This window comes from Callithrix jacchus, chromosome 5, assembly GCF_049354715.1.
Source record: "Callithrix jacchus isolate 240 chromosome 5, calJac240_pri, whole genome shotgun sequence".
Taxonomy (NCBI): domain Eukaryota; kingdom Metazoa; phylum Chordata; class Mammalia; order Primates; family Cebidae; genus Callithrix; species Callithrix jacchus.
Genome location: NC_133506.1, coordinates 160244523 through 160266554, shown reverse-complemented (window position 1 = coordinate 160266554; position 22032 = coordinate 160244523). Strand labels below are relative to the sequence as shown.

General features: G+C 38.3%; 1 protein-coding gene across 2 annotated transcripts; it reads right to left on the bottom strand.

The window, feature by feature from the left end:
• Window positions 1–1699: 1699 nt before the first annotated feature.
• WBP4 (WW domain binding protein 4) lies at window positions 1700–21969 on the bottom strand. 2 transcript variants are annotated; one of them, XM_002748999.7, is made up of 10 exons: window positions 21803–21969; window positions 20797–20869; window positions 18484–18546; window positions 18275–18398; window positions 13940–14116; window positions 11163–11209; window positions 9881–9956; window positions 7121–7314; window positions 4522–4685; window positions 1700–2960 (listed from the first exon to the last, which is right to left on the bottom strand). In XM_002748999.7, coding segments are annotated over exons 1-10 (1131 nt in total). In that variant the 5' UTR covers window positions 21805–21969; the 3' UTR covers window positions 1700–2749. The 2 variants fall into 2 exon arrangements, with proteins under 2 accessions (XP_002749045.4, XP_008996430.3); XM_008998182.5 differs by lacking the exon at window positions 21803–21969 and adding an exon at window positions 21009–21458.
• Between the last annotated feature and the right edge of the window lie 63 nt (window positions 21970–22032).

Below are 22032 nucleotides of genomic sequence, written 5' to 3'. Positions count from 1 at the left end.
GTACAATCTCAGCTCACTCCAACCTCCACCTCCCGGGTTCAAGCAATTTTCCTGCCTCAGCCTCCCAAGTAGCTTGGACTGCAGGTGCACACCACCACACCTGGCTGATTTTTTTTTTTAGTAGAGAAGGGGTTTCACCATATTGGCCAGGCTAGTCTCAAACTCCTGACCTTGTGATCTGTCTGCCTCAGCCTCCCAAAGTGCCTGGATTACAGGTATGAGCCACTGTGCCTGGCCCTGGGAGCTTACATTTCAAGAAATGTGCAGTGTCCCTATGGAGGAAACTACGTAACTTCAGAAAGACATAAAAGAACTGACTAAATGAAAAGACACACGTTGACAGATGGGGAGAATGTCAGAAAGACGGCAATTATTATCAACTCAGTAAGTGTAGCATGAAATTACAAGTTCTTTTGAGGGGAGTACGGAAGACAACTTGACAAAAAGTTATCTGATATCATGAGTAGATATTTACTATGAACACCTTGAAAAAGTAGTTCAACTATGAATACAAGGATATGTGCTCCACCAGAAGTTAAAGCAGACTATAAAAACAGTGATTAAATCAGTGTGAAAAGAAATCCAGAAATAAACTCGTTTATATATAATGTGCCTAAACATGAGCAAGTATTTTATCCTTAAAACAGTCTCATTTGCTGCCCAGGCTGGAGTGCAGTGGCATGATTATGACTCACAGGTAGCCTTGACTTCCTGGGACCATGTGATTCTCCCATCTCAGCTTCCTGAGTAGCTGAGACCACAGACGCATGCCACCATGTCAAGCTAATTTTTCGTTTCTTTTCTTTTAGTAAAGATGGGGTTTTGCCATATTGCCCAGGCTGGTCTCAAGCAATCTCACTGCCTTGGCCTCCCAAAGTTCTGGGATTGCAGGCATGAGCCACCATTCCCTGTCTTGATTGTATCTTACAGATTTTTAATACATAAATATCTGGTAGGGTTGATTACCCTAATTCAGTTCTTAGAATGTATAAAAACTGCATTTAAAAACAAACAAACACACAAAAAACTACTTTTGGTTGTCTGGATCATGTTTCTTTGAATATGGTTTCATCCAGAGAGTGGACCTCATAGGTCCAGTTGTCATGAGGGTTACCCATATACCCACAGCGTTAACACGTTGAAAAAAATGGAAAATCCCACAGTGGTCATGAAGGGGGGGATAAGAGATTACTGAGATTTTTAAAAACTTATTTCTCTATTATTTGGATTTTTATATTTATTTTTAAAATTACTTTCATGATCTACATATATATATATATGTAATAGTAGAAATATCAAATACTTATAAAGTTGAAAGCCAGTATGCTCTCTATTCCTCCAATGCAGACAGAATATTACTATTTTTCATGACTTGATTTACTAAAATATAGGTTTGTTATTATCAAGTCTCTTCTGAGCAATCCTTAAAACCAGATTAAGTGTGGGTAAAGTATAGGAGCATTCCATTTACAGTCCATTATTTCTTCCAACTGAGAAGAGTGAAGTCCCAAAATGCACTGCTCAGCTAGATGATGAATGGGCTACCAAGAATTATAAAATATCTCTTCCTAATGAAAGGGAAAGTTTAGCCTTTCACGTTCATAAAATACTCAAAAAATGCGAAGACAAATCTCCAAATGCTATTTCACTAATGCTAAGATGACTCTGACTGGAATCAGAATAAAAACAAAACTTATTCTTTGACAAAGTTTTTAATAAGCTACTATTTTTTACATGTACACTAGTAATCTTAAAAAGACAAGTATTAACTACCAAAAGTTAAATACTATACAGTTTATGACAAATATAATTTTATGAATTTGAAAAGTAAAAGACGTAACTACTAAGTGGATTAAATAAGAAAATTTTACTTTTTAAGAAATTTTAACCAGGCAGAAAGTGAGAAATTACTAATTTAAAACTAAAAACTTTTACTGAAGGCAGAGACCTTACATAAACCTTAAAAAATCTTTTCTAGTACATATAAGGCTGTTAGAAAGAGCGCATGACTGGGGGAAAGAAGGAATATGCTAGAATGTGAACTCCTGAAGAATAGAAATAAATTTCATTCATCTTTATCCCTGGATTCCTAACACAATGCCTGGTTCAAAGCTTTTTGTGAACTTTGCTTAAACGTTTGCTGCTTTGAAGTGAACTGGGGCAAATACACATTTCCATCTCTGGCCCAGTTTTCACTCCATATTAAGCACATCCGAAGTACCTGAGCTCTCCTGGTTGTTGGCCTTTGACCTTAAATTGAGTAAGGTAAGCCAATATGCACACACTTCTTACGTCAGCCTTCTAACATCAGCCTCAGAACCAAATCATCGCTGGGCTGTGACTCTCCTCATGCACTGATACTTATTTGCTGGACAACAGTTAACATCAATGTGCAAAAGTAATGCATTTTTAATGCAGTTGATAAGTATGTTCATATGAATATAAATGCAATAAAGGCCTGTTTCTCCATGTTTTAAATAACAGATACATAGCATCTTAAATTATGACATAATTAGCAGTTTTCAGACACTGAACATAATACACTGTATTACAATGCAATGTGATAGGCTTCCATTTTAGGAACCAAAATGAATTTCACATGAAAAAAGATTTATTTTAATTCACATAAAATACATTTAGAATAAATCTAAATTTTTAGCATCAAAGTACTTACAAACACACACAGATAAACTTTAGAGGTATAAATCTCCATTCTGTCCTAAAGCATATACAAAAAGCTCTCTTGCAACTATTGATCATCACCTCGTTGCCTTAAATTTCTAGATTTTCCATTTTCAGTTCTTCTCTTTTTGAAGACTGGGGCCACTCCATCTGCCACAACTCCAAGAGAAGTGACTGTTTTTTCTTTAAATACCACTTTGGGTTGTCCACCACCATCAGCTTCTGAAGTTGATACATACTCATTTTCAGTGCTTGGAAGTTCCAAATCTACCTCCTCACTGGAACGCAGAATTAATATAAAACCAGTAATTGACAGGGTAAGACAAACGTTCTCATAGAACCAATGCCCCAAGATCACCTTTCTAATGATAATATGTTAGCAGTTGCTCATTTTGAAGTGGGAACTATTTTAAAATACTGACTTTACAATATTATTTAAGACACTGAGCACTTATTCAGGTGGATACATGCCAGAAGTTCTATCTATTAATTTGTTCCTGGTGCATCAAGGATGCATTAGCTAAGAAAATGCTTGGGCTTATATACAAGCAGTACAAGTAAAGGGATAAGAGGGCTGGGTGTGGTGGCCCATGCTTATAATCCCAGCACTTTGGAGGCCGAGGCAGGAGGATCACTTGAGCTCAGGAGTTTGAGATGTGCCTGGGCAACATGGTGAAAACCCATTGCTACAAAAAAAAATTATCTGGGCATGGTGGCATATGCCTATAGTCCCAGCTACTCAAGAGGCTGAGGTGAGAGGATCACCTCAGCCTGGGAGACAGAGGTTGCAGTGAGTCAAGATCTCATTTTCCTTGTGTAGAAGACTGAATGGAGCTGTATGCCTAGTACTCCTTTTCTAAGAACTAGCCCTTCAAGCATCTACATGATTAGTTATACACATAATCAGTTGAGTGGTCCTGAGATCAGCACCTGATTAAAAAGAGCCTATCGCAGCACTGTACTCCCCAGACAGTCAACTGGTCCATCAAAGAGCAAGTTAGTCACATCACACCCATCAGTCCCCTCTGTGACATTTTGGAACATGGACCAGAAAGATGGTTAGGTTTAGGTAGCTGAGAGCATAAAAACTGTTGAAAACCACATGTCATCCTATTTGGAGAATCGTGTTCTGCACAAGGGATCTTCTTTTTCTTTTTAAGACAGGGTCTTGCTGTGTCTCCCAATCCAGAGTGCAGTGGTGCCATCATAGTTCACAGCAGCCTCCAACTCCTGGGCTCAAGTGAACCTCTTGCCTCAGCCTCCTAAGGTACTGGGATTATAGGCGTGGGCCACTGCACTTGCCTGACTAGCATGGACCTTCTTTGCTATTAGTTATCATAGGCTGTTTTAAATTATAAAACTAAATAGCAACACTGAATCCTATAGAAACGTACTTTGCTTAGTAATACTTAAAGAGTTGCTGCAACATTGCTTACCAAGTTTTTACAGAAAAAAAACATTTTTATTTTATTTATTTTTTTTTTGAGACAAGGTCCCACTCTGTTGCCCAGGCTAAAATGTAGTGGTGTGAACATGGCTCACTGCAGTCTCAGCCTCCTGGGCTCAAGTGATCCTCCCTGCTCAGCCTCTCTAGTAGCTGGGACCATGGTGTGTGCCACCATTCCCTGCTAAGTATTTTTTTTTTTTTTAGTAGAGAGGAAGTTTTGCCATTTTGCCCAGGCTGGTCTCGAACTCCTGACTTCAGGTGATCCACCTCACCCAGTCAAGCTATACTTTGAATAAGCACAGCTTCCTTGAAATTACTTACTACAATTTACGGAAGGACTGGGACGCAAAATCACTTGTAATAACAGTGGGATTAAAGTTCCAGGTACTTACTGAGACTCAACCTCTTGTTTAATTTCTTGCCATTCTCCATATGGGTTTGATTTTTTAAGAGTTTTGGGTTTTTCTTCATTTGAACCTAATAAATTCTGTTTCTGAATAGTTTTTCCTTTTTCTGTTTCTGGGTCACTTCCTCCATCATCATTTTTATTTTTTTCCTGAAATGTAAAAGCCAAGAAATAATACAGTTCAACCAAAACTATCAGGAGGAAAATAAAATTTAACTAAGGCTTTTAATGGTATTGCTATAGATTAATTAACAGTAATTCACTAACTCAATTTAAATCTGCACATAACACAATAAATATACATAGAAGAACTTTAATGCTTGATTATGTTTTCCAAGACACCTGAAATGTTGATACACCAGGGAAAGGCTCCCTAAATTATCATGTCAATGTCTTAAGTTCTACAATTAAGGACATATAAACAGGGCTCTCTTAACTTCTTGCTTTCTTATTTTACTTGCATATCCAATAGTGACTCTCTTTATAATTGTGCCTCTCTTCAATTTTTCTGGGAGGTGGCAAGATTATAGGTAGTTTGTCCTTGTTTATTTTGTAAAATAATTTTGTAATTTTTTTAATGAACACATTAATTTTTTTCCCTTTCCTACTTTATCATTTAAAAAATAATTTAGGGGGTACAAGTGCAGATTTCTTACATGTATACACTATGTCATGGTGAAGTCTGGGCTTTTAGTGTACCTATCACCCGAATAGTGAACAAACCAAACAGATAATTTTTCAACTCACCTCCCTCCCACCCTCCCACCTTTTATGACCTCCACCATCTATTAGTCCATTCTGTATGTCCATATGTGCTCACTGTTTAGCTCCCACTTGTGAGAACATGTAGTTTTTGACTTTCTATTTCAATTAGGTTAATGGCCTCCAGTTCCATTTACTTAGCTGCAAAAGATATGATTTCATTTTTTATGGCTGAGCAGTTTTCCATGGTGTGTACATATACTGCATTTTCTGTATCAAATCCTCCACTGATGGACACTTAGGTTGATTTCAAGTTTTTGCAATTGTGAACACTGCAATAAATGTAAAAGTACAGGTGTCTCTTTTATGTAATGATTTCTTTTCCTTTGGGTACTCACAAGTGGGACTACTGAATTGAGTAACAGTTCTGCTTTTAGTTAACTGAGAAAAGTTCTCTATAAAGGTTATACTAATATACATTCCCAGTAACAGTGTGTAAGTGTTTCCTTTTCTCTGTATCCTTGCTGGTATCTGTTGTTTTCTGACATTTTTTTTTTTTTTTGAGACAGAGTCTCACTCTGTCACCAGGCTGAAGTGTAGCAGTATGATCTTGGCTCACTGCAATCTCTGCCTCTCGGGTTCTAGCAATTCTCCTGCCTCAGCCTCCTGAGTAGCTGGGACTACAGGCACGTGCCACCACGCCCAACTAATTTTTGCTTTTTTAGTAAAGACAGGGTTTTACCACATTGGCCAGGCTCATCTAAAACTCCTGACTTCATGTGATCCGCCCACCTCAGCCTCCCAAAGTGCTGGAATTACAGGCATGAGCCACCGTGCCTGGCCCCATATATGGTTTTTATTATTTTATTATTGTGAGGTATCTTCCTTCTGTGCCTAGTTTGCTGAAGGTATTTATCATGAAAGGATGCTGGATTTTATCAGATGCTTTTTAGCTATTGAGCTGATCATATGATTTGTTTTTAATTCTGTTCATGTGGTTAATCGCATTTATTGATTTGCATATTTTGAATAATCCTTGCATCCCTGGAATAAAGCATCCTTTGATCATAGTGTTTTAATCTTTCTGATGTACTGCTGGATTCAGTTTGCCAGTATTTTGTTGTAGATTTTTGCATCTATGTTTGGCATGGATACTGGCATGTAGTTTTCTTTTTTGTGTTGGAACACATTCATTTTGATAGAATAAACTAATTATTTCTATCCTAAATTGGATACTGGATTACCTAGCTCTGGCTGGCTATAATCACTGTGAAATGGCAACTACGATGAAGGCTTTGCTGCTGCTTCTCTGTAAACTGGACGTATCTCTTACGCGAAGTTCCATCAACATTTATAAAGTTGGTAGAGAAACTGCAGGCAATGACAGGATCCTAAGTGTACCCTAGGTATGGAGGAAATCTTTGATTTTCCTTCATTTCTCAGGCCAACAATCTCAACCATTGCTCAATGCTATACTGTGTTTTCTCTATTTGACTCATGGACTCCTCAGTGTTCCTGATTTTATTTATCCAGTTGCCAAAATATGTCTTAACTTTATATCTATGTTCTACCAGAAGAATTAAGGTCTGCAGAGCTTTTCAAAAGTTGGTATCGGCCGGGCAATGTGGCTCATGCCTGTAATCCCAGCACTCTGGGAGGCTGAGGCAGGCGGATCACAAGGTCAGGAAATCAAGACCATCGTGGCTAACATGGTGAAACCCCATCTCTACTAAAAATACAAAAAGTTAGCTAGGCATGGTGAATTGCTTGAACTAGGAAGGTGGAGATTGCAGTGAGCTGAGATCGCACCACTGCACACTTGCGACAGAACAAGACTATTTAAAAAAAAAAAACTGATGTGAAGATAAATTTTAAAAACCTACCTTAAACTTTATTTTTAGCTTTTTTGTCTCTGTAGAGACCTCTCCTTCTTCTGCTTCCTGTTCCCCATCGGAATCACTATGCGACTCTGCTGATTTGGATTCATCTAGGGTGCCAGGAGCCTTTTCATTGACCTTAGAAGAAGGCGGATCACTAGTGTGTGGAATGAAATCATCAGGTTTTTCCCATCTCGATTCTGCTCAACACATTTTAAATCATGTTGTTTAGTTATCAATTCTATTCAGATGTAATTTCAATGTAACACTTCTTATCACTTACAGTTATTAAATAATACTGTATGTATTTCATACTACCACTTGATCAAGAAGATAATAAAGAAAAGTTCCCAAATCTCTTGCTCTTATATCTTTCAGAAACTGATTTCAAACAGACTGGATTACCTAGATGTATAAACTGTAACTTCAATGGAATGAGAGACCAAAGAACTAGGTGATATTTCTAACAGTTCACAATTTACCTGACACCAATTTCTGGAAACATATTGATAATGAGCATACAAGAGATTTCCTGAAACTTACTTATCACAAAGATTTCCTGGCCTGGTATGATGGCTCATGCCTATAATCCCAACACTCTGAAAGGCCAAGGTAGGAGGATTGCTTGAACCCAGGAGTTTGAGACCAGCCTGGGCAACATAGCAAGACCCTGTGTCTACAAAAAATTTAAAAATTAGTGAGCATCATGGCATGTTCCTATAGTCCCAGCTACTCAGGAGGCTGAGGTAGGAAGACTGCTTGAGCCCAGGAAATACAGGCCACAGTGAATCATTTTCATGCCACTGCACTCGAGTCTGGGTGACAGAGCAAGACCCTGTCCCAGTTGTAAAAAAAAAAAAAATCCTAAGACTGTCATAGAGTGAAATTATATTGTGAAGCACTAAGTGACTATTAAATTATCATTTTTATACGGTGGTTTGGTGGGGAGGGCGGGGAATGGGAATCTCAATCGACTGAACTTTACTGCCATCCAGTGGTTCATTTGGCTTTTAGTAAAACAATAATATTTCTAATTACTTTGTAGTTAATTCCCTATTTTTAGTTTAATAAAAAAGAGTGAACAATTGTTCAACTGGGAGAGTATTAAGAGTGAAAGGGGCTGCTATTAATAATTATTCTGGTTGAGGAATAAACCAAAATCATTCAAGGCAAATCAATATATAAAGCACCTTAATTAATACAGAGTTCTCGGCAGGGTTAAGAAAAACATTACTTTTCCTTATCCACATTTCACACAAGTAACAATAGAACTTTAAAGAAATTATTTTATTTATTTATTTGGCGTAATGTCAACTCACTGCAACCTCCCCCTCCTGGGTTCGAGTGAGTTTTCCCACCTCAGCCTCCCAGTTGCACCATGCCCGGCTAATTTCTGTATTTTTAGTAGAGATGGGGTTTCACCATGTTGCCCAGGCCCATCATAAGTTCCTGACCTCAAGTGATCTGCCCCCTGCCTTGACTTCCCAAAGTGCTGGGACTACAGGCGTCAGCCACTGCACCTAGCTCAAGAAATAATTATTAAGCACCTACTATGTGCCAAGCACTGTTACTGGAACTTCATAGACATATGGCATTCATGACCTTACAGAACACACGTTTATTCTATTTCACTGAAGAGTGACTATCGGCTCAGTAACTTGCCCACAGTCATATCATTGGTAAAGAAAGCTGTGCACTAGACTCAGATCTGTCTAGCTGTAAAGCTATATTATATCACTATACTATTTTATATATATAAAAATCCTAAACTTTATTGTACTGGAATATAAACACTGCTGTAACTGGGCAGGCTAGGTATCTAGTTGGAGGTTAGAAGGGATTTTTCTTCTTAAAAGTTTAATGCTATGCAAAGAGCTAAAGATAACAGGAATTAAAAAACCAAAAACAAACCTCTCCTAAAGTTAATGTTCTAGATGTTCTGATACATTTAACTGCAGTTTATGATGTTAAATTAGATGAAATATTAATTTGAAAGTCTTAGATAACAATTAGACAAGATTATGCATACTTCACAAGTATTTATGCAACTAAAACATCGTTTTCACTTTTACTAATTTTTACCTACTGCTAAAAAGTGTCAGTTTTATTTTGTTGAGATGGAGTTTCCCTCTTGTTGCCCAGGCTGGAGTGCAATAGCACAATATTAGCACACTGCGACCTCTGCCTCCCGAGCACAAGGAATTCTCCTGTCTCAGACTCTCAAGTAGCTCAGATTACAGACACACGCCGCCACACCTGGCTAATTTCTTTCTATTTAGTAGAGATGGGATGTCATCATTTTAGTCAGGCTGGTCACAAACTCCTGACCTCAGGTGATCCACCTGTCTCGGCCTCCCAAAGTGCTAGGATTACCGGTGTATGCCACTGCGCCCAGCCACAGTTTTATTTTTTAAAAGGAAAAGGAAAGTTGAACTAGATGATCTCTAAGCTACCTTCCAAGGTAATAATTATATTTCTAAAATAATTATGATAAAAATAGTAATGTCAGAAAAAGCTAAAGGGATTCTATTTTTAAGTTTGTGAATGCGATATCAACTGAGAACATTGGTGAACAGCACAATATAATACGAATTGAAATCTTTTTGCTTTTCCACTGTATTGTTTTTAAATTACAAAAAATAATTCATGCTTGCTATGCAAATATGTTTATCATATACTAAAATCTCCAAGTTCAGATGATTTATCAGCAGGCCAATAAGCAGCTTCAGGTACAATGTTAAATAGTTAATAAAAGGTAATACTTACCTCCTGTTTCTGTATTATAATAATAGGTAAAACCGTCTTCACTTAATCCTTCTACCCAAACGGTCTTCACTGCTGTCTAATAGGAGGAAAAAATCCAGCATAAACTGAGGATAACCATGATGAGCTTCTATTGAATAACTCAGGCAGAGTCAGCCACCCTTTCCTCTCCTTTAGACACCTGGTGATATGATCTCAAGCTGCATCCCCAACCAAATCTCACGTAGAATCGTAATCCCCCCATCTTGGAGATGGGGCCTAGTGGGAGGTGACTGGATCACAGAGGCAGTTTCTCATGGTTTTAACACCCTCCACCCTTGGTGCTATTGTCGAAATAGTGAGCAAGTTCCCCTGAGATCTGGTCATTGAAAAGTATGTGGCACCTCCCTGTTAACCCCTTGTTCCTGGTCTGGCTATGTAAGACGTGACTGTTTTCCCTTGGCTTCTGCCATGATTTTAAGTTTCCTGAAGCCTCCCTAGAAGCTGATGCCACCATGCTTCCTGTATAGCCTGCAAAACTGTGAGCCAATTAAACTTCTTTTATCAATTACCTAGTTTCAGATGTATTTCTTTATAGCAATGCAAGAACTGACTAATACACCTGGGTATTAGGGATGGTAGTACTAATCATGACCAGGAAGTTTGGTTTTTGCTAATCCTGAGCCAACTTTCAAGGGAAGAATGCCTCACCTTTGAAAGCCAGAAACAATTATTTCCAAATGGACCAGGGACATGTGAATGGCAACAGACTGCAAACCAACTAATATTTCCCCTGATTACAGTTTTTGGACAGGTGTAACTCTTTCTTTCTTTTTTGAGACACAGTCTTACTCTGTTGTCCAGACTGGAGTGCAATGGCATGATCTCGGCTCACTGCATCCTATGCTGCCTGGGTTCAAGTGATTTTCCTGCCTCAGCCCCCCAAGTAGCTGGGATTATAGGCACCTGCCACCACACCTGGCTAATTTTTCTGTAGTTTTTAGTAGACATAGGGTTTTACCATCTTGGTCAGGTTGGTCTTGAACTCCTGACCTCATGATCCGCCCACCTCAGCCTCCCAAAGTGCTGGGATTACAGGCGTGAGCCACTGCTCCTGGCCAGATATCACTATTTCATCTCTACCCAGCTTTCCAACAAATGCATTATAGGAGAAAAAGGACACAGTTTGGGGGTGCAGGGAGTGCAGTATTTGTAAGTAAAGTTGTTTAACAAAACTCTACAAAAACCCAAGAAACCAATCATTTTAAAGAATAAAGCAAAAACACCATTAATGTGCTTCAGTTACCTTTTTTAAGTTTCCTTGAAATCCTTCAGGTTTCTCCCACTGAGATGCTTAAAGCAAAATATATTGCATTTATAAAATCTTTTTGCTTTAAAAAAATATTTTCCGAAAATTAACCTTGGACAAAATTTAAAAGACAGTCATTATGTACAAAACACTACAAGCCTACAGTTTAAAACATATTTGAAAAATTAAAAAAAAATACATCCCAACACTGTGCAGAGAATATATGTGAATGCTGTGTAATAAAGAAGAAAGGACAGAATGAGGGATCAGAAGTTACTGGAACTTTCACAGGAATTTTAGAGCCAGGCAGGGCTACTCTTAAAGGTTTCATAAAATTCAGGTTTGATAAGTTTCAAAGGAAGGGGACTGGCTTTGATATCTTGGGGCAAGGGAGATTGAGACATGAATTGAATAAGGACTCCAGAGGAACAACTAGCATGCAGAAATTTAAACCAAGTATCATGGAGAGGAAGAGTATATATAGCAGGAGGTTGAACAAAGGAAGCAAGCAATAAACACTGGAAGGGAGAAAAATAATAGTTTCTAAGTAAATCTGAGAAAGACTTGTAATTACTAGTACATAATCACTTATGGTATCTTCATTGCTAAAGTACGATATGCGTGTCACTTAAAGCTTAGTGCAAACTCTAAGAGATTACTATTTCTAGGCAGTCCAAAGCTAATTATGAACCTAATCATAATAGACATTACAATAACACTGTAACCCAAGGTTTTCTTCATGATTAACTCTCTGATCTTATTTCCTACCTTCCTAGCATTATTAACCTTCTTTTGCAGGCTTTCCTTCTATCCATTCCTTTAATACATGTATCACTCACCTTTACTTCTAGCTCTATTCTCCCTGCTTGTGATCTCATATACTCCTAAAGGTTATCATATTATCTACATCCCAGACTCAATTTTGTTCAGCTCCAGACTGTAACTATCAATTAGCTATCAAGAACTGTCATGAATATTCTGTAGGTACCTCAAATTCAACATATCCAACATATCTAATTCATTACTGTCCCCATTAAACTTATTTTTCCTGTATCTCATATCTAAGTCAATGGCACCATCACTCTCGCAGCCCTACCTACCTTTCAGTGTTACTCTGCTAAGACATCTTCAAAGAAGTGCATGTTTTACCTCCACCATGTGACTATTTCACAATACTTTCAAACCTTTTTCTGGTTCATATTTTCTGTCTAGGTTCTGTACCTATTAATAATCTACTGGCCTTTTTTAATCAAAACATGAATTAAAGAAGTCTGCACCGTGCTAGGCACTATGTTGGTGCTAGGGATACAATAGTGTGTAAGGCATCATTCCTGATGTCCTTATCTTAATTTAGAGATCAGCTCAAAAGTAATTCCTGTGATAATCTCTCAAAACTACATAATCACAATGAATTTCACATTATTTTGAGTTCCCATATAATCTTAATTACACTTTTTTTTTTTCTTTTTTTCTGAGATGGAGTTTAGCTGTTGTTACCCAGACTGGAGTGCAATGGCACGATCTCGGCTCACCGCAACCTCTGCCTTCTGGGTTCAAGCAATTTTCCTGCCTCAGCCTCCCGAGTAGCGGGGACTACAGGCGCATGCCACCATGCCCAGTTAATTTTTGTATTTTTAGTAGAGACGGGGTTTCACCTCGTTGACCAGGATGGTCTCGATCTCTTGACCTCGTGATCCACCCGCCTCAGCCTCCCAAAGTGCTGGGATTACAGGCGTGAGCCACCATGCCCGGCAATTACACTTCTATTATAGCACTTTAAAATTCTTTCTTATGTCAAGCTTATTTACATCTGTTGCTAAATTTTATGACTCCGGAGAGTAAGATGCTACATAAATGTAGAATAAATGCACTGATTCATTCTAAAATGTATATGGAGTAAAGAACCCAAATACATTTAGTTTTTAGGAAAAACAAGATGTTTTTGATATTGTTACTGTAAAATGACACTGTATTTTTCTTTTTTCCTGAGATGGACTTTGCTCTTGTTGTCCAGGCAGGAGTGCAATGGCGCGATCTTGGCTCACTGCAACCTGCACCTCCTGGCTTCAATCGATTCTCCTGCCTCAGTCTCCCAAGTAGCTGGAAGTACAGGTGTGTGCCACCACTCCTGGCTAATTTTGTATTTTTAGTACAGATGCAGTTTCACCATGTTGGTCAGGCTGTTCTCGAACTCCTGACCTCAAGTGATCCTCTCCTGCCCTGGCCTCCCAAAGTGCTGGGATTACAGGCATGAGCCACTGTCTGGCCATCGCACTGAATATTTTTCTGTTGGATATTAGTTTCCAATAAAATACTCAATGCCATTTTTCAGTAAACTATATCAAATCTATCTAGACAGCTACAGAAAAACAAACCAGTTATTGGCTCCCAGAAGAAAATCTCTACTGTAAAATATTTTATTTCAAGTACCCCAGAATTTGTTTAGTGGATTTGAAATTCCTTATTTCTATGCAAAATTCTTTATTTCCATGTAGTTCATACTTTTATAAGGTTCTATTGAGAAAATATAAAGCTATAATTTATTAGTAAGAAAGCCATTATTAAAGGCTTTGACTAAATATGACACTTAGTCACTATGAGAAGGGTACCTTTCTAAAGGGCACATAGTTTTCTCACTTTTGTGGCAAAAATAAAAAACTGGTCTTTCACTATTTAAAATGTTCCAATATTACATAAAAACCCTAACATAAAACAAATCGTACTATTCTACTAGTGGCACTGCTCTTTACCAGTCTTATGCCTGAATGACTTACCTCCGGAGATGAGATCGTAATAGTAATGGTAACCCTCAGAGGTTATGCCCTCTACCCATCTGCCCTTTGGAGGATCTTTTTTTCTTTTCTTCTTTTCTTTCTTTTCTTTCTGTTGATTTGATATAGAGGTGGGTGGGATAGTGCTGGTTACTGGTGTCATGCTTGGCTCTGAAATTTCTAGAGAAGAGAGAAGGGTAAAGCAGCCATAGTAACTTTATTATTTTTTTGTTGCTGGCATAAAACATTAATGTTCTTCCAATCAAAAACCTGGTAAGATTCATTTGAGAACTTGGCACACTACTATAAAGTATGTGGAAAACCAAACATGCAAGGATAGGAAAATTGTAATAAAAAGAGTAAGGAGAATTTAGTTCTACCAGGTATTAAAACTTATTCTCAAATACGGTTAAAAAAATATCCAGCAGTGTGAAACTGACTTAGAAATAGGCAAACATCCGAATGAAACAGAATAGCACAGATACAGACCCAAATGGTTGGCTGGTATTTCGTATCAGTGGAGAAAAGATAGACCATTTAAAAAAGGAGGTTTTCAAATTACCTATTGGGCATCATGTTCACTATTCAGGCGATGGGTATACTAAAAGTCCAGATTGCATCACTACGCAATATATGCATATGAGAAATCTGCACTTTTACTCCCTAAATCTATAAAAATAAAAAATGTATTAAAAAAATGGAAACAAAGCATGTTTCAAAAGAAAGTTTTTAGAATAACTGGTTAATTATATGGAAAAAAGTAAAGCTGTTGCCCACTCCCGGCTTCCTTTCCCGTTTTTTATACCAATACAAAAACCATCTCAAAGATAGTTATAATAAAAACACAAAGTAAAATAATGTTAAATTTGACTACATAAAAATTAAAATATTCTGTATGACAAAATAAAAAGAAAAAATACGAGAAATCAAAAAATATTTACAATAAATATGGCAAAAAGCTAATATTCCAAACAAAGATCCTTTACGAATCAAACATTCTAATAGAAAAAATGGACAAAAATTACAAAGAAAATTCAGAGAATTAACATTTACTTTTTTTTTCTTATCTTGTCCAAGCTGGAGTACAGTAGTGCAATCATGGCTCACAGTAGGAGCCTTGAACTCTTCAGCTCAAGCAATCCTCCCACCTTAAACTCCCAAGTAGCAGCCGGGCATGGTGGCTCACTCCTGTAATCCCAGTACTTTGGGAGGCTGAGGTGGGCAGATCATGAGGTCCAGGGTTTGAGACTAGCCTGACCAACATGGTAAAACCCAGTTACTACATAAAAATACAAAAATTAGCCAGGCATGGTGACGGACACCTGTAATCCCAGCTACCCGGGAGGCTGAGGCAGGAGAATTGCTTGAACCCAGGAGGCGGATGTTGTGGTTAGCTGAGAGCACACCATTGCACTCCAGCCTGGGCGACAGAGTGAGACTCAGTCTCAAATTAAAATAAAATAAACTCACAAGTAGCTGGGACTACAGGCCTGCACCACCATGCCCAGTTAATTTTTTGTTTTTATTTTGTAGGAGAAGTGGGGTCTCACTATGTTGCCCAGGTTGGTCTTGAACTCCTGGCTCAAGCAATCCTCCCACTACGACCTCCCAAACTGCTGGGATTACAGGCATGAGCCATGACACCTATTTACTTTTGCTAATATTCAAAGAAATGTTTTTTTGTTTTGTTTTGCAAAAGATCAGTAAGTACTGGAAAGAATGACCAAATCCAGTATTAGTCTGATAGATCAGGTATTTACAATGGTTTGGAAAAAAATGGGTTGTTTTGATCAGGGGCAGTGGCTCGCAGTTGTAATCCCAGCACTTTTGGAGGCCCAGGTGGGTGGACTGCTTGAGCCCAGGAGTTCCAGACCAGCCTGGGCAACATGGCAAGACCCTGTTTCTACCAAAAAATAGCTGGGACTTGTGGTGAGCTGAGGTGCAAGACCACTGGAGCCCAGGAGGTCGAGGCTACAGTGAGCCATGATTGTCCCACTGTACTCCAGCCAGGTGACAGAGTAAGACCTGTCTCAAAAAAAAAAAAAAAAGAAAAAAAAATAGTTTTTATGGCTTTACTTCCCAATGGATTGGGTAATTACTTGTAACACAAGTTAATAATCTCATTTTTGTTCTAGTGAAAATGTGAATCCGTCCATTTCTGGAGACAATGTGGTATTCGCTACCAATATAAAATATATTCACACTTTGATATTGTAATATCACTTTTAGAAACTGAACCTACAGAGACAAATTAGTGTAAAAAGGATACATGCATAAAGATGCTTAATGCTACCCTCTTTATGACACTGAAAAATTCTAAGCAAATCAAATGTTAACCAGGAAAAAATTAAATAAATTATAGTATAAAGACAAAATAACAGTGGCTACTGTTCATTAAACATTTGTTATGTGTGGTCACTTAAGCAATTTATACCATAATGCTACTTAGTTTTAATCTAAAATCATAACTAGCAAGAACAAATTCTGTTTAACTCCAAAGTCCGTGTTCTTAACAACCATATAAAAATGATATATCTCCCTAATTATTTAAAAGATACATTTGACATATGGTTGAGGGAAAAAATAAAACAACCTGCAAGTAGACCACAGCACAAAATATGTAATTTAAAAGGAGATCTAGAAAAGAGGTCTGCAAAAAACCTTAACAGTTAGTGAGTTTTTAAAAACTGTTTTCTTTGTACTGCATTGTTGTACATTTAAAGGAATATATATCCTATCTGAAAAAACAAGGCTCTGATATGTAATAGGAAAGGCTGGGTGTGGTGGCTCACACCTGTAATCTCAGCACTTTGAGAGGTTGAGGCAGGAAGATCACAAGATCACGAGGTCAGGAGATGGAGACCATCCTGGCCAACATGGTGAAACCCTGTCTCTACTAAAACATGAAAAACTAGCCAGGTGTGGTGGCATGCACCTGTAGTCCCAGCTACTTGGAAGGCTGAGGCAGGGGAATTGCTCGAACCTGGGAGGCGGAGGTTGCAGTGAGCTGACACCATGCCACTGCACTCCAGCCCGGCGACAGAACAAGATTCCATCTTAAAAAAAAAAAAAAAGGCCAGGATGATGGCTCATGCCTGTAATCCCAGCATTTTGGAAGGCCAAGGTTAGACAGATCATGAAATCAGGAGATCAAGATCATCCTGGCTAACACAGTGAAACCCCGTATCTACCAAAAACACACAAAATTAGCTGGGCATGGTGGCGGGTGCCTGTAGTCCCAACTACTCTGTAGGCTGATGCAGGAGAATCACTTTAACCCAGAGGCAGAGGCTGCAGTGAGCCAAGATCATGCCACTGCATTCCAGCCTGAGTGACAGAGTGAGACTCCAGCTCCAAAATATATATATATATGCATATATACATATATACATATTTTTAAACAGGAAAATCCATTTAAATATAAAATGGTAAAATTTATTTGCTCAAAGGGCAGCCTAATGGACTCTCTCAATACATGTAATTGACAACAGCTGAACTTTCACCTGCTGGTACTTCTCCAGGAATGCATAAATCCCTTTTCCTCTCAAAAGGAACATATGGCTTCATCTTCAAAGAACCAAACAACTTTTACCTACCAATGTCTCAGGATAACATTTTAAAGTCTTGCTACAACTGTTCTCATTTAATGAAGACAATGCCAATTAACTTAACTGGTACTCTGCTTAATACCTTAATTGAAAGCCATTTTTATTAGAAAAATACCATTACAGGCTGACCATTGCAACCACTACGCAAGATGAACTGAGATCTGCTATCGCTTGGATTAAGGAAAATGAATTTGATATGAAAGAATTACTCATAAAACCTTCCCAGTTTAAAGCCTAAATTCAATGACAAGATAGTCTAGTTAAATAATGTCTTTCATCTGCAACTTCCTTCTAGTAGTAAAATCTGCTAATTGTCCACAAAAGGCTAATTCACTATATTCACCCATATAAATATACAAGACTCACAATTTTGACCATATGGACACAGTGAACTGCAATTATAACGAAAGATCTATTTTTAAATGCATAGCATCTTTTAGCCAAATAACCGGAATACCTAAAAAACTCAGTGTCTCTGAAATGAACCACTTACCTAGGATAAAGCTAGGATTAGGTGATCACAAAATTAGTATGGCTGGTATGAAAACATGAAAAGTACAACAGAAGTGCATGAGCAAACTTCCATAAACAGGACTACGTCTGATGCATAATAAAAACACTAAGAGTATACTCTGAGTTTATAACCTCTTTATGGAAACAATCAAAGCTTACTTAGCATGACCTCTGATGTTACTTTTAAAACATGCTGGCTGCTTTTTTTTTTTTTTACCTGACTCTAAGCCAAGCCTTTTCAAATCCTCTTGGTATGCTTTCAGGGCAGCTGCCTCCATTGCAGCAAACTCCTTTGATGCCTTTTCTTCTTCCTTTGCCTTATCCAGGCTTTTCTGTTTAATCTATGTAAGACAAACATAACAGTAAAAGTGAGAGAAAGGACTGATATTTGCATAGAAAAATTAGCAAAGAAACAATCTAAATTACCTCACTGATCCTTTTTGCCACATTTTCCTTATGATTCTTCCCTCTTTCATGAAATTCAACACTCTTGGAAAGGAAAAAAGAGAAAACACAAAAGAAAACTATATAAACATAAAATTCATAAACATCATAAACAATTTTCTCATAAACACAAAAAAATTAAAATGACAGAAAAGATGAAAATGTTAATTTAATGCAAATTGGCCTTTTAATCAAATGATGGTAGGGAACTACATTGTTTATTTTTATGTCCTCTGACTAGGTTTCCTTTGGTTCTTAAAATAAACCATGATGACCTTACTAATGGAGAAAAATACAAGGTACCCCTGATGACTAATCTAGTGACTATGATTGTAATGAGGACTCAAACAGGACATGAAGCTGAAAGGCTTGGGAAAAAAATCTTAAACAAGTTTCGACATCAAAAGCCTTTTGAATTTTATAGCTCCATTTGCCACAAGGAAGGACACAGAGAACAATGATTTTATTGCTTTATTCCTCAAAATTGGGAAAAAAGTACGTATTTTAAGATTGCTCATAAATCATAAGCAAACACTTTTATACAATATGGTAATGGTTCAAAATGTACTTCTACGGAGAACAATTCGGCAACGTCTATCAAGGCTACGAATCTGTTTACTCTTTGACATAGCAGTCTCATTTCTGGTAATTTATTCTATAGATACAACTGCACATATGCAAAACGATGACATATACAGGCTTACTGACTACAGCACTGTTTGCCGTAACAATACGGTATCCATCTATAGGGGACTGACTGGTTAAACTTTGGTTCATTCTCATAGGCTACTGTAATAGAGAAAAAGAAGCTCTTTATGTATAGATACAAAGAGAGCTCCAGTTACATACTGTTTTATTTTTTAAAACTATAGTACAGAACAATATATACAGTATATTACCTTTTATGTATGCTGGAATAAGAAATTGTGTCTACATGCATATAGAAACAATGGAAGGATAGACAAGAAAATGAAAAGAAAAGATAACCTATGGAGAGTGATGGCAACTGGATGACTGGGGACAGGGCAGGTAAGCCCAATTATCTATTTAAACAATCAGAAATGCTCCCTAAATTACAAGTTTCTGGTTAAATGCAATAAGAAATTCCTGGTAAGCTCTGCAAAATAAGTTCCGTCAATCAAATCTCACAAGATGCATTAACTGAGCTATTCCAAAAGACCACTGTGAATACATCTTTAAAGTATGACTTTGTAAAGCAGATAATCCTCCTCTATTTTTCATATATTGAGTTTCCTACAGTTGATTACACAAAGAATATTAAAGGACCATTCAAAATTAATTTTGTTTCTAATTAAAGGTTAAGTCAATGTGTATTAGTGGTTCAAAAAGATAAAGACACTACACTAGAAGGGATTACTTACTCTGGATAACTCACAAAATTCATTTTACAGCCTGGGTACCAACAAGAAAGAGAGACTTTAAGTGATCTGTGTGGTTTATAAAATTCATGGTATTTATTCATAAGTAAATAGGTAAATAAGTAAAAACAAGACAGTCAAGAACTTTACCAACTATCAAAAAGATCGAAACATTTAAAAAAAAAATCCAAATCCCAAACACCTTGCAGGTTACAGTAAATAAACCTCTACAGAAATCCAAGCATTGTTTAAACTTGAGATTACTATCCTTTGTGCATCCAACTCTGCCAAATAAAGAGATCAATATGAAATATATTTAACAGATACCCTAGTGTTTGTGTGGTACGTACGCAGTATTCTGACATGCAAGAGACGGGAGAAAAATCAGTGGTGAGCTTTTTCCTTGACACCTTCAACACTGGATGTCAACTATGAGATGGCCTAATATCACATATAACAGTCGTTACTTTCTGTTTCATGAGAAAGGGAACATGGTGTTCTTTCAGAATTTAAGAATCTAAAGATATACAGCTCTGCATTAAATACGTTTGATTATTTCTAGAGCAGAAAATATGCAAGAAAAACTAGGTCTTTCCACAATTCTTCTGTATGACAGTACTATGAACACCACCATTATAATGTAGGTTCTTCATAAAAATGAATGAGACGACCTACTCATTCTCCATTTCCCGAAAGGCCACAGAGAAATAATTTCACTTAATATGTAATCAAAGTTAGGGTGATGAAAAGGAAGAAGGCTCACAGCTTTCATAAGGGACTGAGAAGGCAGAAATCTTTTCATGTTTTGAAAAAGCAAGAGCAATGTACATAAAAGTGCTTTGTAAAGTGAGTTTACATCAGAAAAGACACTTCAACACAATTATTATTCGCATCTCTAATAGCAGAATTATCGTACAGGCCTATTGTCTGCTATCCAGCACTTGCAGTAATCACAGAATTTCTTTGGCTGTGACTTCCAGTAGTCCGCCCTGAAAAAGGAGAAAACAAGTCTAAGCTCATGTAAAACTTAAAAAGTAAAATTCTGCATGCTTTACATTTTTTTAAAGCTTGAAATATATGTGCCTGCTGCTGAATCTTGTCTTGTTACCTAATTGTTTTATTATTTACCTGGTTGGAACAGTCAATGGAAATTCTGTTGCCAGCAGCGTTAAGAAAATCTGTATCTGATTCATTACAAAACTCCCTTAAGTAAGATGGCTTTCAAAAATTCCTCACTTGTTAACGGTCATCGTTATGAAAAACTAAGGAACATCTTACAGAACATTTATCCTTTCTGGTCGTTTCTGACTTTGGGGGAGGTTGCTGTAAAAAAACCTGACGAAACTCAAGTTTGCCTTAAACCAAGTTATTCCCACCAAAAGAACAACGCACAAGACTACTCGGCGGGAAGACCGCAGGTCCTCCGAGACTATCGCTTAAAACAAATTGTTCTTGAGCCTCAAGGCAAGAGAGAATTGGAGAAGCCACGGGACCTCGCAGACCGCCGACCAAAAAGAAAAAAAAATCGTTACTATCCAGGGCTGGCCGCTTCCAGGAGGCGCGGGAGGCCGCGGCCCCACCCTAGTTTCACAATACTCCAGGGTTCAGACGCTTCGGCACCCAAAGGGGCGCGTGCGACCGCCGACAGCACCGTGGAGGGAGCTTCGCCCGCGGTCGTGCAGCCAGCCCCCGGAGCCCGTCCCCCGTCCCCCGTCCCCTAGGGCGCTCGGCGGGGAAACATTTGTACCCCGCCCAGAGAACCGGCCCTGCAGGTCTGGGGCCGGTGCCGAGCGAGTTAAGAAGGCGTGCGTCACGCCCCCGGCCGAAGGGCGGGAGGAGAGGAGAGGACGCGAAGACCCGGGTGAGAAAGCACCGCCTAGAGAAACAACGCCTCGTTGTTCAGGGCCTGAGACCCAACTCACATGACTGCGCCAGCGGCTCTGCACGTCGTCCGGGGTTCCGCTCAGACTCGCGCTCTTCCAACGGGACAAGTCGGGCTCCGCCAGCCGCGCGAGGCCCACCCGAACCTCCCTCTTACCCGGACACCTTCCACCGTCCCTGGGACCAGCGTTGCGCTGCTCCCAACTACGGGTGCTCAGACGACCCAATCCGCGTTCGAAATCTCCTCCTCTCCCCTCCCCCTACAGGGGCG